The sequence below is a fragment of the Neofelis nebulosa genome, chromosome X (genome assembly GCF_028018385.1).
Source record: "Neofelis nebulosa isolate mNeoNeb1 chromosome X, mNeoNeb1.pri, whole genome shotgun sequence".
NCBI lineage: Eukaryota > Metazoa > Chordata > Mammalia > Carnivora > Felidae > Neofelis > Neofelis nebulosa.
Window position 1 is genome coordinate 112,592,465 of NC_080800.1, and position 15,189 is coordinate 112,607,653.

Consider the following 15,189-nt stretch of genomic DNA (forward strand, 5'->3'; position numbering starts at 1 on the left):
TGTTCTACCAACTGAGCCAGTCAGGCGCTGTCTTTGACATTTCTTAATGCAGCTCTGAAATGCCATTTGATGGCTAATGCACACTTAAAAGAAGCTTTCAGTTTTCTTTTGGGCTGTTTTCTCTCATGCAAAATGCTGTATTTAAAGTTCCCTGCAGCATGATAATATCATCTTTCTTTCTTTTAAGATATGTATTTTAGGGGCGCCTGGGTGGCTCAGTCGGTTAAGCATCTGACTTTGGCTCAGGTCATGATCTCACGGTTTGTGGGTTCGAGTCACGCACCAGGCTCTGTGCTGACAGCTCAGAGCCTGGGGCCTGCTTCGGATTCTGTGCCTCCCTCTCTCTCTGCCCCTTCCCCACTTATATTCTCTCTGTCTCTCTAAAATAAGTAACATTAAAAAATTTTTTAAAAATACAATATGTATTTTAAATCCAACAGTTTTTAAAATTGTTTTATACGGTCATTATTCTTTTCTTTTACTTTATTTTATTATGTATATATTATGTATTTATTTATTTTATTTTATTATGATATCACCTTTATCTCCTTTACATGGCAACAATCAATCATAGAATGTAGATGGGGAAACTGAGGTGTGCCAAAAGCTGGTCACTGATCCACGGTGACAAACAGGCATCTGTTCTGGGGTGGCCCAGACCTTGCCTAGGCTCTGTGGCAGGACTGGAGATAGATTCTGTCTTTGTTTTTATTCTGCAGTGAATAGATGATTAAGACAATTGAACTGAAGTAGCTGGTAATTTGGAGACTTCAGGAAAAGGTTGTCTTGGAAGGCTGCAACTTTGTCCACATTAAGTAAATTCAGTTGATAACATTGTTCACTTAGCACATCAGTCTTTAGCTAAAAGGTCATGCATGCCAGTGAGTGACAATTCTTGATGAAATAGACCTGGGGTTTAATTTGAATAGCCCTCAGATTGAGTGCTAATCTTCTGGAAAAACACCAAATCATCATCACCATCAACAACAAACACTGACTGGCTTCTTGCTGTGTGCAGGGCCTGATGGGAAACCATGTTTCTCATAATAAAGCTTGAAATGGGACCTATGGGGCACAGCGGCGACTCTGTCACCTGGCCTTGACTACCTGCTAAGATGTTGATTTATCTTTCCCTGCCTGTTTCCTCAAAGGCCAGAAGCTGTTTTCTCCATTTCTCTATCCAAAACATACAGCACAGGACTTGACCCACAGGTTAGGCATTAGGTACCTATTTGCTGATTCACTAAGTTTGTTTTATTTAATAAATTAATGCAACTTGAAATCACACATTTTTGAACTCCTGTTTGGTGATGCTATATGTGACACAGACTCTACGTGGGTTTTTTTTTTTTTTGAGGGGTCACAGGGCATGAAATAGAGGGATCTAGGAACAGAGGGATCTGGAAGTCTTTACTGTAGTCATGAAAGAAAAAGTGGAAGAATGTGTTGTCCTGGAAAATGAGAATGAGTTTGTGAGGAATGTCACTGGTCAATGGAAATTATGATGGATAGGCAGATTTTCAACCTGAAGAAGTCATTTTAAAGCATTCACAAGGTTTTCCAGACTAAGTCTCAAAACCATGGGTCAAGACAATGATTTTTTTTTTTGAGGTTATCAAATAATTAATTCTAATTGTTCTTTAATTGGCGAGAAGCTCATCGTTTTCTTCCTGGGGGGTGGGGGAGGATTCTGTCCTTGAAACAATGGCATAACTAAGGTTCAGTTCCCTTCAGGCTCCAGATGAGTCACCAGCTTCCCAACTGTGAGGGTCATTGTAGGATAGAGCGCTAAGGGCAACACTGGGCACAAGACTCAGATGCTCTAAATGGATGGAGCCAGAGTGTGGAAAAAAGCCATGTTCCTGGAAGAACACCAAAGGTCAAAAAGAAGAAACCAAGTCTGTCCTAAGGTCTAAGGGTTGAGAGCCGAGCCAGCAAGAATGGATGAAGACAGGTCAGGGACTGAATAGTTGCAGAATGGAGCAGGAGATGAGGAATAAACCTGAAATAGACTCCTCACTGGTCTTCCTGCTTCTACTCGTGCTCTGCTATAGCCCATTCTCCACACCATGGCCAGAGCAATCCTTTAACGTGTCAAGTCAGAGCATGTCACTTTTTTTTTTTTTTTACTCAAAACCTGCTAATACATTTCCATGACAATTAGAATACAATCGCAATTCTTTTTTAAAGATAAACTGCAGATCCTTTTATGTAAGTTTATTTATTCATTTTGCGAGAGGAAGAGAGAGAAGCAGGGGAGGGGCAGGGGGAGAGGGAGACAGAGAGAATCCCAAGCAGGCTCCGCTCTGTTAAGCGAGGAGCCCGATGTGGGGCTCGAACTCACGAGCCATGAGATCATGACCTGAGCTGAGATCAAGAGCTGGATGCTCAACCAACGGAGCCACCCAGGTACCCCAGTCCAAATTCTTTAATAAGACCTAAAAAGCACTGTGTGATCTGGTCTCCCACTGCTTCTTGGGCCTCATTTCCTACCATGCTGCCTCTCTCACTCCACCCCAGACGTGCTGGCTTCCTTCCTATTCCTTGAACATGTCAAGCACAGTCTTACTTCAGGGCCTTTATATATGCTATTACCCATGTCTGGGTCACTCTTACTCCACATCTTTGTAGCCCTGGCTGTTTTTAGTCTCCTAGAACTGGGTGGAAACGACTCTTCTCTCAGAGGGGTCTTCCTAAACTATCCTGTCTAATGTAGATATTCCCATTCGCCTTATCCCCATTAGCTAACTCATCAGCTTATTAATTTCCTTCAGAGCACTTTTCACAATTTGTAATTCTTTTTTTTTTAAGATTTTATTTTTAAGTAATCTCTACACCCAACATGGGGCTCAAACTCACAACCCCGAGATCAAGAGCACAAGTTCTACCGACTGAGCCAGCCAGGCACCCCACAAGTTGTAATTTTTTTTTCTTTTTTAAATGTAATTTGTTGTCAAGTTAGCTAACATACAGAGTATACGGTGTGCTCTTGGCTTCGGGAGTAGATTCCCATGATTCATTGCTAATTTGTAATTCTTATATTTACTTGTTTATTGACTACCTCTCTCTCTGGAATGTAAGCTGATTAGGGCCAAGGACCTGAGGTGAATATGAGTTCACTCTAGCACTGATACATAGTTGAGTAGATGAATTCTCCAGGGTTCTTCTGGCTTTCTGAGTAAAGACATCCATTTTGTTGGGTAAGACATGGGCCTTGGACCCAAAATGTGAAGGAACAATCACATTACCTATGTGGGGGTGATTCTTCTGCTTCCTATTTTGAGAAGAATTCTTGACAGGCCTCATATGTGGTCAGCGTCCTGTGGCCTGGAAGAGCAGGTGTGTTGGAAAACTCTGTGGTTAGTGACTGGTGACAGAAATGAGGCTCAAAGGTGGATGCTTTTACATATGACAGATCTGGCTTATCCACAGGTTAGCCGGTTACTCACAAGACCAGCGGGAAGTGTAGGCAGTGGGTATCAGGCAGTAACTCCCATTCTCTATGGCTGTTCACGTGATGACCATGGTGTTGTGGGTATTGGAGCTCCCCAGTATCAAGCATCTATCCATAGATCAACTCAGACAGCCACGGATCTGCTAGAACTCAGACCTGGTCTACAAGAATTTTCCACGCTCCTGAACATTCATTTGCGAGAGTTTGTGATACTCAGAGCCAGAAGGCCCTTTGTGCAGGTATAGGTTTCACATACTATGGAAATGAGGGTCCGCCCACTCCCCTTTTAGGAGCGAGTGCTGACATTTCCCAGTTGAGGCAGGCATGGTGTACCCTTGTGGAATGCCTGTCCTCAGGGTGGCCAGATTTTCCAGGGTATAAAAGCAGCCGAGGCCTCTGGTGGGTCCCTTCCCTAAAATTTGCTCTGCCTTGTCTCCCCCTTCTGATAGGAGGTATTTCCAGGTGGTTAGCTGGGCCTTGAGCCTTATGCAGTATTATGAATTGAGTTGTGTCCCCCCCAAATTCATATGTTGAGGTCCTCTCCCTCAGCACCTCAGAATGTAATCACATTTGGGAGTAGGGTCAATGCAAACGTAATTAGTTAAGTAAAGTTGGGGTCATACTGGAGTAGGGTGGGCCCCTAATCTGAGATGACTGGTGTCCTTATAAAAGGAGAAAATTTGCACACAGACACGCATACAGGGAGAGGTGGAGGTTGGGGAGATCAAAAGAAGTCACAAAACACCAAATGTTGCCAGCAAACCAGAATCTAGGAGAGAGACAAGGCACAGGTTTTCCCCCTCAGAGCCCTTAGAAGGAAAGGATGCTGCTGACACTTTGATCTCAGCTGGTAGCCGCCAGAGCTGTGGGACAATAAATGTCTGTGGTTTAACGCACTGGTCTGTGGTACTTTGTTACAGCACCCAAACGACTGCTCAGTAAGGCTCTCTGGATTGGAAATCTTGAGTAAAATAGAGGAGAGCAGGTCACCTCATCGGGGGAGAAACAGAGACCAGGCCATGCCTATGGTGCCAGACTGTGATGAGCTTCATTCGTCCACTCCCCCTGAGATGGTTCAAGGCAGTGTATCTAGAATCTCAGGCCCCTAAGTTTTGGAACACTTTAACATTTCAAGGAGAAACTTGGCCTAGAGAGGACAGAGAAACAAATACAGGATATATCTGATGATTGCTTAATGCTGTCTGCAGAAAATTAAGGGGTTGTGCAGAAAAAGAATCATTTGGATCGCTTGTCTCTTAGAATTCTAAGCCTTTTACTCCGTGACTTTTAAAATGAATGTATTTGTGACTTTTGGGGTCCGATAGGAAGAGGAAACTTTACAGTTCAGAACTTCTCATTCTATGTCAGATACTTCGCTCACATCTCTGATGCCTTTGCACAAGGAACGGCCCTCTATCTGCCATCCATTAGACTCCAACTCAGTGCCCTAATAGTGGGCAAACCATTGATCAGAAAATAGCTATAAAGGACCTAATATGTACCAGCCATGATGCTGGGCACTGGAAACTGGCAGTAGAGGGCCAAGACTCTGGTTAAGCCACTGCCCTGGAAAATCAGTCAATACAAGAGTTGGAGCATTCTGGGAAAAACTGGCATTATTTCATGCTCAGTGAATTCAGTTCTGCTTCAAAATTGTGTAACCATGGCATCACCAGGCAGAGCAGCTTTGGAACTTAGCAAAAAGCAAAGTAAAATTACATACTGAGTAATCATTATAGCAAGAGTTTTATTTTCCCCCCAGGATCTGCCAGAGACAGACCTGGGACACAATCTTTTGCTCTATCAATCTTTTTTTTAAAGATTTAAAAAATTGTTAAGGCATCTCTACATCCAACATGAGGCTTGAACCCACAACCCCAAGACCAAAGTCGCATGCTCTTCTGACTGAGCCAGCCAGGTGCCCCTGAAAATTTCTTTTTTTTTTTTTTTAAGTAAGCTTTACATCTAATATGGGTCTTTAACTCACGACTCTGAGATTAAGAGTCTCATGCTCTACCCATTGAGCCAGCCAGGTTCCCCTAGACACAAAAATTCTTAACAAAATACTAGCAGACTGAATCCAGCAATATATTGAGAGGATTATATACCTTGACCAAGTGGAATTTATCCCACGAATGAATGCAAAGGTGGTTCGACATGTAAAAATTGATCAATTAACGTAATACAACACATTTCTAGCCTGAAGGGGGGAAAACCACAGGATCGTCTCAATTGATGCAGGAAAAAAGTTTGACAAAAATCCAACACCTTTTCATGACTAAAACACTTGCCACACTAGAAATGGAAGGGAACTTCCTCCACCTGATAAGACCATCTAGCTAAGGCCCACAGGAAACATTATACTTAATGATGAAAAGCTGAAAACTTTCCCCTAAGATCGGGAACAAGACCAGAATACCCACTTTTACCACTTGTATTCAACATTACCGGAAGTTCTAGCCAGAGAACTTGGGCAAGAAAAAGATATAAAAGGCATCCAAACTGGAAAGAAAAAGTAAAACCATCTCTATTTGCAGATGATTACATGTTCTTACATATAGAACGCCCTACAGAATCTGCAAAAAAAAAAAAAAAAAAAAAAGACATTTAAGTTAATAAACACATTCAGCCAAGTTGCAAGACACAAGATCCACACAAAAATTTAGTGGTATTTCTATGTACTAGTAAGGCGCAATCTGAAACAAAGTTACAAAAATAATTTCATTTACAATAGCATATAAAAGAATAACATACCTATGGGGCGGCTGGCTGGCTCAGTCGGTTAAGTGTCCGACTTCAGGTCAGGTCATAATCTTGTGGCTTGTGGGTTCCGGCCCCGCGGCCGGCTCTGTGCTGACAGCTCAGAGCCTGGAGCCTGCTTTAGATTCTGTGTCTCCCTCTCTCTCTCTCCACCCCTCCTCCACTCACGCTCTTTCTCTCTCTCTCTCTCTCTAAAAAATAAATAAACATTTTTAAAAATTAAAAAAAAGAATAAAATACCTAGGAATAAATTTAACCAAGTAGTTGAAAGACTTCTACATTCAAACTGCAAACATTGCTGAAAGAAATTAAAGGAGACCTAAATAAATGGAAAAGATCCCACGTTCACGGATTTAATATTAAGGTAACATGATTTAGGGGTGCCTGGCTGGCTCAGTAAGTAGAGCTATTTGACTCTTGATCTTGGGTTTATTGGGCATACAGCTTACTTTAAAAAAAGATAACAGGATTTAATATTAAAATGTCAATATTCCCCGAAGAGATCTACAAATTAATTGCAAATCTTATCAAAATCCAAGGGTTTTTTTTTTTTTTACAGATAAGGAAAAGATGATTGTGCAATTCATATGGAATTGCAAGGGACCCTGAATAGCCAAAACGATCTTGAAAAAGAACAAAGTTGGAGAATTCACACATCCCAGTTTCAAAACTTACTACAAGGTTATGGTAATCAAAACACTATGTTATTGGCATCAGAACAGATATAGGTTAATGGCACAGAATGGAAAGTCCAGAAAGAAACCCATGCATATATGTATGGTCAGTTAATTTTTCACAAGGGGGCCAAGAACATTCAATGGGGAAAAATAGTCTCTTCAACAAATGGTGCTAGCCCAACTGGACATGTAAACCTATACATATAAACACATGAAAAGAATGAAGTTGGACTCCCTCTTCACACCATGTACAAAAATTAAGTCAAAATAGATGAAAGACCAAACGTAAGAACAACTATAAAAAACGGAAGAAATCTTCATGACCTTGGTTTTGGCAATAGAGTCTTAGAACCGACACCAAAAGAATGAGCAGTGGGGTGCCTGGGTGGCTCAGGTAGTTAAGCATCTGACTCTTGATTTTAGCTCAGGTCGTGATCTCATGGTTCGTACATTCGAGCCCTGTGTCAGGCTCCTTGCTGACGGTGTGGAGCCTGCTTGGGATTCTCTCTCTCTCTCTCTCTCTCTCTCTCTCTCTCTCTCTCTGCCCCTCCCCTGCTCTCTCTCTCTCTCTCTCTCAAAATAAATAAACAACAACAACAAAAGAATAAGCAGGAAAGGAAAAAATGGATAAATTGGATTTCATCTGAATTAAAGATTTACGCATCAAAGGACACTATCAAGAAACTGAGAAAACAAACTAGAGAATGGGAGAAAATGTTTTCCAGTCACACATCTCATAAGGTCCTAGGATCTAGAATATATATCGGAGTGCCTGGGTGACTCAGTCCATTGAGCGTCCAACTTTGGCTCCGGTCATCTTGCGGTTTGTGAGTTTGAGCCCCCACATCGGGCTCACTGCTGTCAGCTTTGGATCCTCTGTCCCTGTCTCCCTACCTGTTCTCCAGTCATGCTCTGTCTCTTTCAAAAATAAATAATAAAACATTTTTTAAAAAATAGAACAGGGGCGCCTGGGTGGCTCAGTTGGTTGGGTGACCGACTTTGGCTCAGGTCATGATCTGACAGTTTGTGAGTTCGAGCCCCACGTTGGGCTCTGTGCTGACAGCTCACAGCCTGGAGCCTGCTTCGGATTCTACCTCTCTCTACCCCTCCCCTGCTCATGCTCTGTGTCCCTCTGTTTCTCAATAATGAATAGTCATTAAAAAATTTAAAAAAATAGAACATATAAAGAGTGCTTACAATTCAACAACAAAAAGACAAATGACACAACTTAAAAATGGGCAAAGGGCTTGAATAGACATTTCTCCAAAGAAGATATGCACATGGCCAACAAGCACATGAAAAGATGCTCAATGTCATTAGTCCTTAGGGAAATGTAAACCAAAACCATGGGGAGACACCACTCCACACCCTCTGTGATGGTTATAACACTAATTTAAAGAAATGGAAAATAGCAAATGTTGGTGACGAAGTAGAGAAATTAGAACCCTTATAAACTGCTGGAGGGAATATGAAGTGGCTGCTGTGGAAACCAGTGGCTGTTACTCAGTAAGTTAAACACAGAATTACTACATGACCCATCCTAGATATGTACCCAAAAGCAACGAAGGCATGTTCACACAAAACAAATGACATGAGTGTCCACAGAGGCACTGTTCATAATAGTTAAAAGGTAGAAACAACCCAAAAGTCCGTTAACAGATGAGTCAGTAAACAAAATGTAGTATATCCCTACAATGGAATGTCATTCCACCATCAAAAATAACGATGTATTGGGGCGCCTGGCTGGTTCAGTTGGAAATGCGTGTGACTCTTGATCTCAGAGTTATGAGTTCGAGCCCCACGTTGCGTGTAGAGATTACTTAAAAAAAATAAGATCTTAAAAAAAAAATAATGATGTACTGATGCGTGCTGAAACATGGATGGATTTGGAAACATTATGCGAAGTGCAAGAAACTAGAAACTAGAAAGGTCACTTGGATGTTTCTATTTATATGAAATGTCCAGAATAGTCAAATCCATACAGACAGAAAGTAGATTAGTGGTTGCCAGCAGGACGGAGGAGGGAAGGGTCATTGACTGCTTGACAGATATGGGGTTTCCTTTTGGGAGGCTGAGGATGTTCTAGAACTAGATAATGGTGATGGTCATATCCCATCACGAATGTACTGACTGCCACTGAACTGTACACTTTAAAACGATTCATATGGTGAATTTTGTAGTATGTGAATTTTCTCAATGTAAATAAAATGGTGCCTGGCACTCCCAGGGCTGTAACAGAGCCATTTAAACGAGGCTCGTAAGTTTTTCCTAACATGGGAGATATGTCATCATGTTACGTGAGAAAAGCAGGGTACCAAATTTTCCATACAATATGATCTCAGCCACGTAGAAATAAACAAAACTCGTGCACGGAAGAAAAGGAACGCCAAAGGAAACTTGCCAAAATGTTGTCTCCGGGTGGTAGGGCTCTGGCTGACTTTGTTCTCATCTTTTTACTTTTCTAATGCTTTCCATTTTTTCTTTTAAAAAGCATGCACAGTATCACTTCTATAATGGAAGAAACAGGGTTTTTCTTTTAAGTGAGGAAAACAATAAATGTAATTGAAAATAAAAGGAAACAGGATAGGGGCGAGGAGACACAGAGGAGCCAAATCAAGAGGGAACACGCTTCGGGGGAGCAATCATGCAATTTGGGCTTGAAAATTGCCAGGGAACAGATGGCAGCGTCCAAGCAGACATCTGCAATGGATAGTTAAATCATATGCAAAGGCACAAGTGGCCTTTGAAGCAGGCCCTGGAGAGGCCCAGCTGATAACGCTGCTCGCCAGTCCAAACAGAAGGGCAAAGCCCTTGTCCCGCCTCGGCACAGCCTGGTCCCCTCTGAGCCCCAGCTGGGGGCCCGGGGGCTGCAGCAGGGCTCCATGCAGACGCTCTTGCCTGTGTGAGGGTACAAAAGAGGTTTGGGAGAAGAAAGAGACTTCTAATAATGACAGTGGTGAACATGGCAGCTGACATTCACACGGGGCTTCACAGTTTATAAACATTTCATGCATAAAACCTAAATGGCACTTATTACCGCGCCATCTCTCATAATGGCCCTGTGAGGACGGTAATTATTATTCCTATCTTACCATGGAGGAATGAGACACAAAGAAGTGACGTAGGTGTATTTAACATTCATACGGTGCTCACTAAATGCCACTGTCCTAAAAGCTTTCTCGTGCGTTAATTGTCCACGTTCATGCAGTGAGTAAGGGGCAGACCTAGGACTCAGAGCTGGTTCTTTGGACTCCATTACACCAACTTCTGCTCATATCCAGGTAGACCTTACCTCTGCCCCCAGAAACACAGAGTCTCAAGTATGGCCACAAGTGGTTCTATCGATCGATCGATCAAGCCATCCATCCATCCATCTTTATTTTTCTGATTATAAATTTAACACATGATTGTATAAAAAGTGCAAATATCGGGGCACTTCGGTGGCTTAGTCCATTAAGTGTCTGAGTTTGGCTCAGGTCGTGATCTCACCATTTGTGAGTTTGAGCCCCGCATCGGACTCTCTGCTGACAGCACAGAGCCCGCTTTGGTTCCTCTGTTCCCCTCTCTGCCCCTCTCTCTCTCACACACTCTCTCTCAAAAAAAAAAAAAAAAAAAAAAAATTAAGGGGCCCCTGGGTGGCTCAGTTGTTTAAGCGTCATGATCTCATGGCTCGTGAGTTCAAGCCCCATGTCAGGCTCTATGCTGACAGCTCAGAGCCTTGGAGCCCGCTTCGGATTCTGTGTCTCCCTCTCTCTCTGCCCCTCCCCCACGCACGCTCTGTCTCTTTCTGTCTATCAAAAAATAAATAAAATTTTGAAAAATTCTATAAAAAGTAAACATTAAAAACAAAAAAATAAAAAGTGCAAATATTACTGAAATAAGTAACATAGAAAGTAAAAGTCCCCCTAAATCTCACACCTAAAGATACTCATTCTTAACTGCTTGGTGTGTGTTTTTCTGGCTTTTTTTCTATGCTAAGGCACATATTTTTCTCTTATTTTAAACAGTAGGATAATATTCTGTCTATACTTATGTAACTCACATTTCATATAATATGGAGCCTTGGAAATCTCTCCATGATTGTATTGATCTACCTTGTTTGCTTTAATTGTCCATTATACAGAGGTAACAGTTGCTTAACTAGTCACTTATGGACTGACATACAAATATTCTTACTTTTTCTCAACTACAAACAATACCGCAATAAATATCCTGGTACTTGCATTGTTGTATACATGTACATTTGTCTAGAATAAATTGATAGAAATGGAATTGATGGGTCAAAAGTATATACACAGCTATACACAATGAAAGTGTTCATAGATATTGGCAAATTGCCCATCAGAAAAAAAAAAGACTGTCTTGGGGAGCCTGGCTGGCTCAGTCAGCAGAGCTATGTAACTCTTGCTCTCCAGATCATGAGTTCCAACCCCAAGTTGAGAGTAGAGTTTACAAAAAAAAAAAAAAAAAAAAAAAGACTGAATTATTGTGCTGGTTGAACATCTTTGTGAATATGCTAAAAAACATTGATCCTCCTCCAGGAGCCTTCTTTTTCTTTTTAAAGATTTTTAAAAAAATGTTTGTTTATTTTTGAGAGAGAGAGCAAGTATGAGCAAGGGAGGGGCAGAGAGAGAGGGAGGCAGAGGAGCTGAAGCAGGTTCTGTGCTGACAGCAGAGAGCCTGATGTGGGGCTCGAACTCATGAACCATGAGATCTTGACCTCAGCCAAAGTCAGACACTTAGCTGAGCCACCCAGGTGCCCCTAAAGATTTTATTTATTTTTATTTTTAAAAAATTTTTAATGTTTATTAATTTTTTGAGAGACAGAGAAAGACAGAGCGAGAGTGGGGGAGGTGCAGAGAGAGAGGGAGACCCAGGATCCGAAGCAGGCTTCAGGCTCTGAGCTGGCAGCACAGAGCCCGATGCGGGGCTCGAGCTCACAAACCGTGAGATCATGACCTGAGCCGAAGCTGGACACTTAACTGACTGAGCCACCCAGGCGCCCCAAGATTTAATTTTTTTAAAGTAATCTCTGTACCCAATGTGTTGCTCGAACTTATAAATAACCCTAAGATCAAGAGCCACATGCTTGGGACGCCTGGTGGGCTCAGTCAGTGGAACATGCAACTCTTGATCTCAGGGTTGTGAGTTGGAGCCCCACATTGGATGTAGAGATTACTAAAAAATAAATAAACTTAAAGAAATAGATCGTACTAATTGGTGCATTAAAATGACTTGTTTCCTCACAAGCTTGTCAATGCTGGCTATTCTCAGTCTAAAGTGCTATCATTTCAAAAGGTAAAAATGGTTATCTCCTTGTTGTAACTTGTGTTTCAAAAATAGCGAGGGGCCATCTTTTTATATTTCTGATGTAGTTATGTTGCATGTTTGTGTCCTTTGGCAACTGGCTTTGTATGAGTATATTGCAGAGAGGAGGGGCCCTGTAGATAATATGGGATTATGATACATTCTCCTTTAAAGGACAAATGAGCCTTGGAGATTTATGCTTATCATAAAACCTGTTCTTAAACGTTGTATTTGACGTCATTTTGGGGGGTTGAACAGAAAAGCAGTTAACCAACCATAATCGAGATTTGGGTTTCATAGTGATTATCGCCTTGTGGGATGACCTCTAGATTTATTAGCCACATGAAAGATGATAAGATAATATAATCACATAAGCCAGGGATAGAAATAAACATTTGCTCATCCACCATGGACAGTTCAGAAATAGCTCACTGGCAGGTGGATGGTATGGGTTCCGGCACATGGCGGGAGGCGGGGGGTGGGGGGTGGGGTGTGTGTGCCCGTGTGTGCGCATGCGTGCGTGTGGGCAGGCACGTACTTGTTTGCCTTTGAAAGACATCAGTGGAGGAATGGAGGGCGAGAGAATATTGTAGGGCTGGAGAATACCTAGAAGCTTTCATCTGGGGACACCTTCCAGAAGCAGGGAAGCGGTCACTTCCTGCCAGCCTTTGTAGTGTGCTGTTCTGGCAGGACACTGTCAGTTGTAGAGTGGCGGTCCCAGTGTCACATCCCTAATGCAGAGAGAGGTTGGAATTCTGTTCTGTCATAAAGCTCTTTTTGGTTTGTCAGGTACCGTGCTGGGGCTGGAATTAGGTTGATATTTGCCAATTCTCAGATATTTGCCTCGTGGCCTGGGGTGTGAGGTTTGTAACGCTGATACTGTCACCATTCACCAATGGCTTCCTGTGAAGCAAAGGGCATGCTCAAGTTTAAATTTTCATAGATATTGCCAGATCGACCACGAAATGACTGTACCGATGGCCGTGTTCTTCAGCAATGTTTGAGAGGGCTTGGCATGCATCATCTCACTTAATCTTCAAGCTTGTAAGGTCACTAGATAGGGGTATTATCTGGTGTAGATTATAATGTGAATGGTGGGCCCGAGTTGTGCCTGCATACTGGGGCCCTGACTCCCCATTTTATTGAGGCAAACGTTGAGGCATGGGGAGGTTAAGGTACTTGTTCAAAGTTACACAGCTGATGAATGTCAGAGCTGAGATTCCAACCCAGGCTCATTGACTCCAGAGCCAGTGGTAACTGGGTCCATGGCCCCCTGGAACCTCTTAAAGATACGCAGCTCCCTTGGTGAGGAGCTGGAAGGGGGGAATTGGGGTACATTCAAGGCAGTGCCATTTATCTTATTTCTGAGTGCAGACAGAAGCCTTGAAGCTTCGGTATTGTCCGCCTGGTCACCCTCCGGGCCCCTGTCGGTGCCTTCAGCGAGATGCAGTCTCCAGAGACAGAATAAATCAAGTAATTTGGCTCAGGAAAAGGCATTGGAGAAATAAATTGCTGTTGCACCATGAATATAATAAGGCAGTTAGGTAGATGGAAATAGCTATCTTTTGATTACACGAGCGAAGATTATGTGCAGCAAATTTTAAGTCCAAGCTGCCTTTTCTTTGGCCTCTTCCCTGCCAACTACTTACATACTTCTAGCTGCCTCCCTGAAATGTCCAGCTGGTGTGTGCTCTGGGGACACTAATCTGACTTTTCATATTAGCGCAGGCAAAATATAATTAGGAGGAAACTCTTCTGCCAAAAAATGTCACATGCCAATGTCAAACAGAGATGATTTGTGTATCTCCATTATTTGGGCTGTTTTGCAGCAGTATTGACTCATAATGGTATTGTGTAACCTGGATATGACTATGTGGCCAAAGATGATAAAATTGAGTTTTTGTTACTGGAATTTCATTTGCTTTCTCTTTCCCCTATCCCCAAATTTGGACAGATGCACTTTCACTGAAAGGAAAAAGACTGGATTTTTATGGAAGAGCTGACACGTACGTGAGCCTGACCAACACGGTTCCTGAACTCAGTCGATTCACAGCATGCATTGACCTGGTATTCGTGGATGACAAATCAAGCGATTGGATGGCCTTCTCCTACGTGGGCAGAGAAGACATAGACCTTGGACTTGCAGGAGACCATCAGCAGCTAATACTGTACAACTTGGGGAGGACTTTTTATATCCGTTACCAACTGACTCCGTTTCAGTGGCATACAATCTGCTTGATATGGGATGGTGTGAAGGGCAGGTTAGAGCTCTTCCTGAATACAGAAAGGATACTGGTAGTGATGGATCAACCACAAAGCCTGACACCTAATGGGACTCTGATTCTAGGACATTTTCTCAAGAACTGGGACAGCCAGGTTAAAAGCCCACTGCCTGGCTTCGCTGGCAGCTTGTACTACTTTCAACTCTGGGACCACGTCCTGGAAAATGAGGACTTTATGAAGTGTTTGGGTGGAAACGTAGTTAGTTGGGAAGAAGATGTTTGGCTCATCAACAAGGTCATCCCAACTGTTGACATGAGACTGCGCTGCTGTGAGTAACTTCTGAATTGTCCTCCTAGGCAAGGGTTGTGCTGATGCAGTCGTCTGCTTGCTGCTCTGGATGACCCACTCTTGGCCAAGGCTCTGTTTTCTTCAGAGGGGCCCACGGTTGCCACCATTTTGTCATCTTTTTTTTTAATGTAGGACAAATACTATTTTCTTTCCTTTTTTGTGTGTGTTTTATTTTGATATGATTTCAAGCTTGCAGAAAAATTACAACAGGACAGAGAACTTCAATATGTTCTTTACCCACATTCACTGTTACATTTTCCCCATGTTTTATTCTTCTTTTTCCTTCTCTTTCTTCCTCCATTCACACACACACACACACACACACACACACACATACACTATCTGTTTCTTAATCATTTGAGAGTAAGTTGCAGACATAATGCCTCATTACCCCTAAATGTCTCAAAATATCTCAGTGTG

General features: G+C 42.5%; 1 protein-coding gene across 1 annotated transcript in view; it reads left to right on the top strand.

The window, feature by feature from the left end:
* ADGRG4 (adhesion G protein-coupled receptor G4) overlaps positions 1-15,189 on the top strand; it is a 121,869-nt gene that overhangs the window by 22,643 nt on the left and 84,037 nt on the right. Inside the window, exon 5 of the mRNA XM_058714761.1 lies at positions 14,153-14,749. Within this exon, the coding sequence (XP_058570744.1) occupies positions 14,153-14,749 (597 nt within the window). The remainder of the gene's footprint in view (positions 1-14,152; positions 14,750-15,189) is intronic.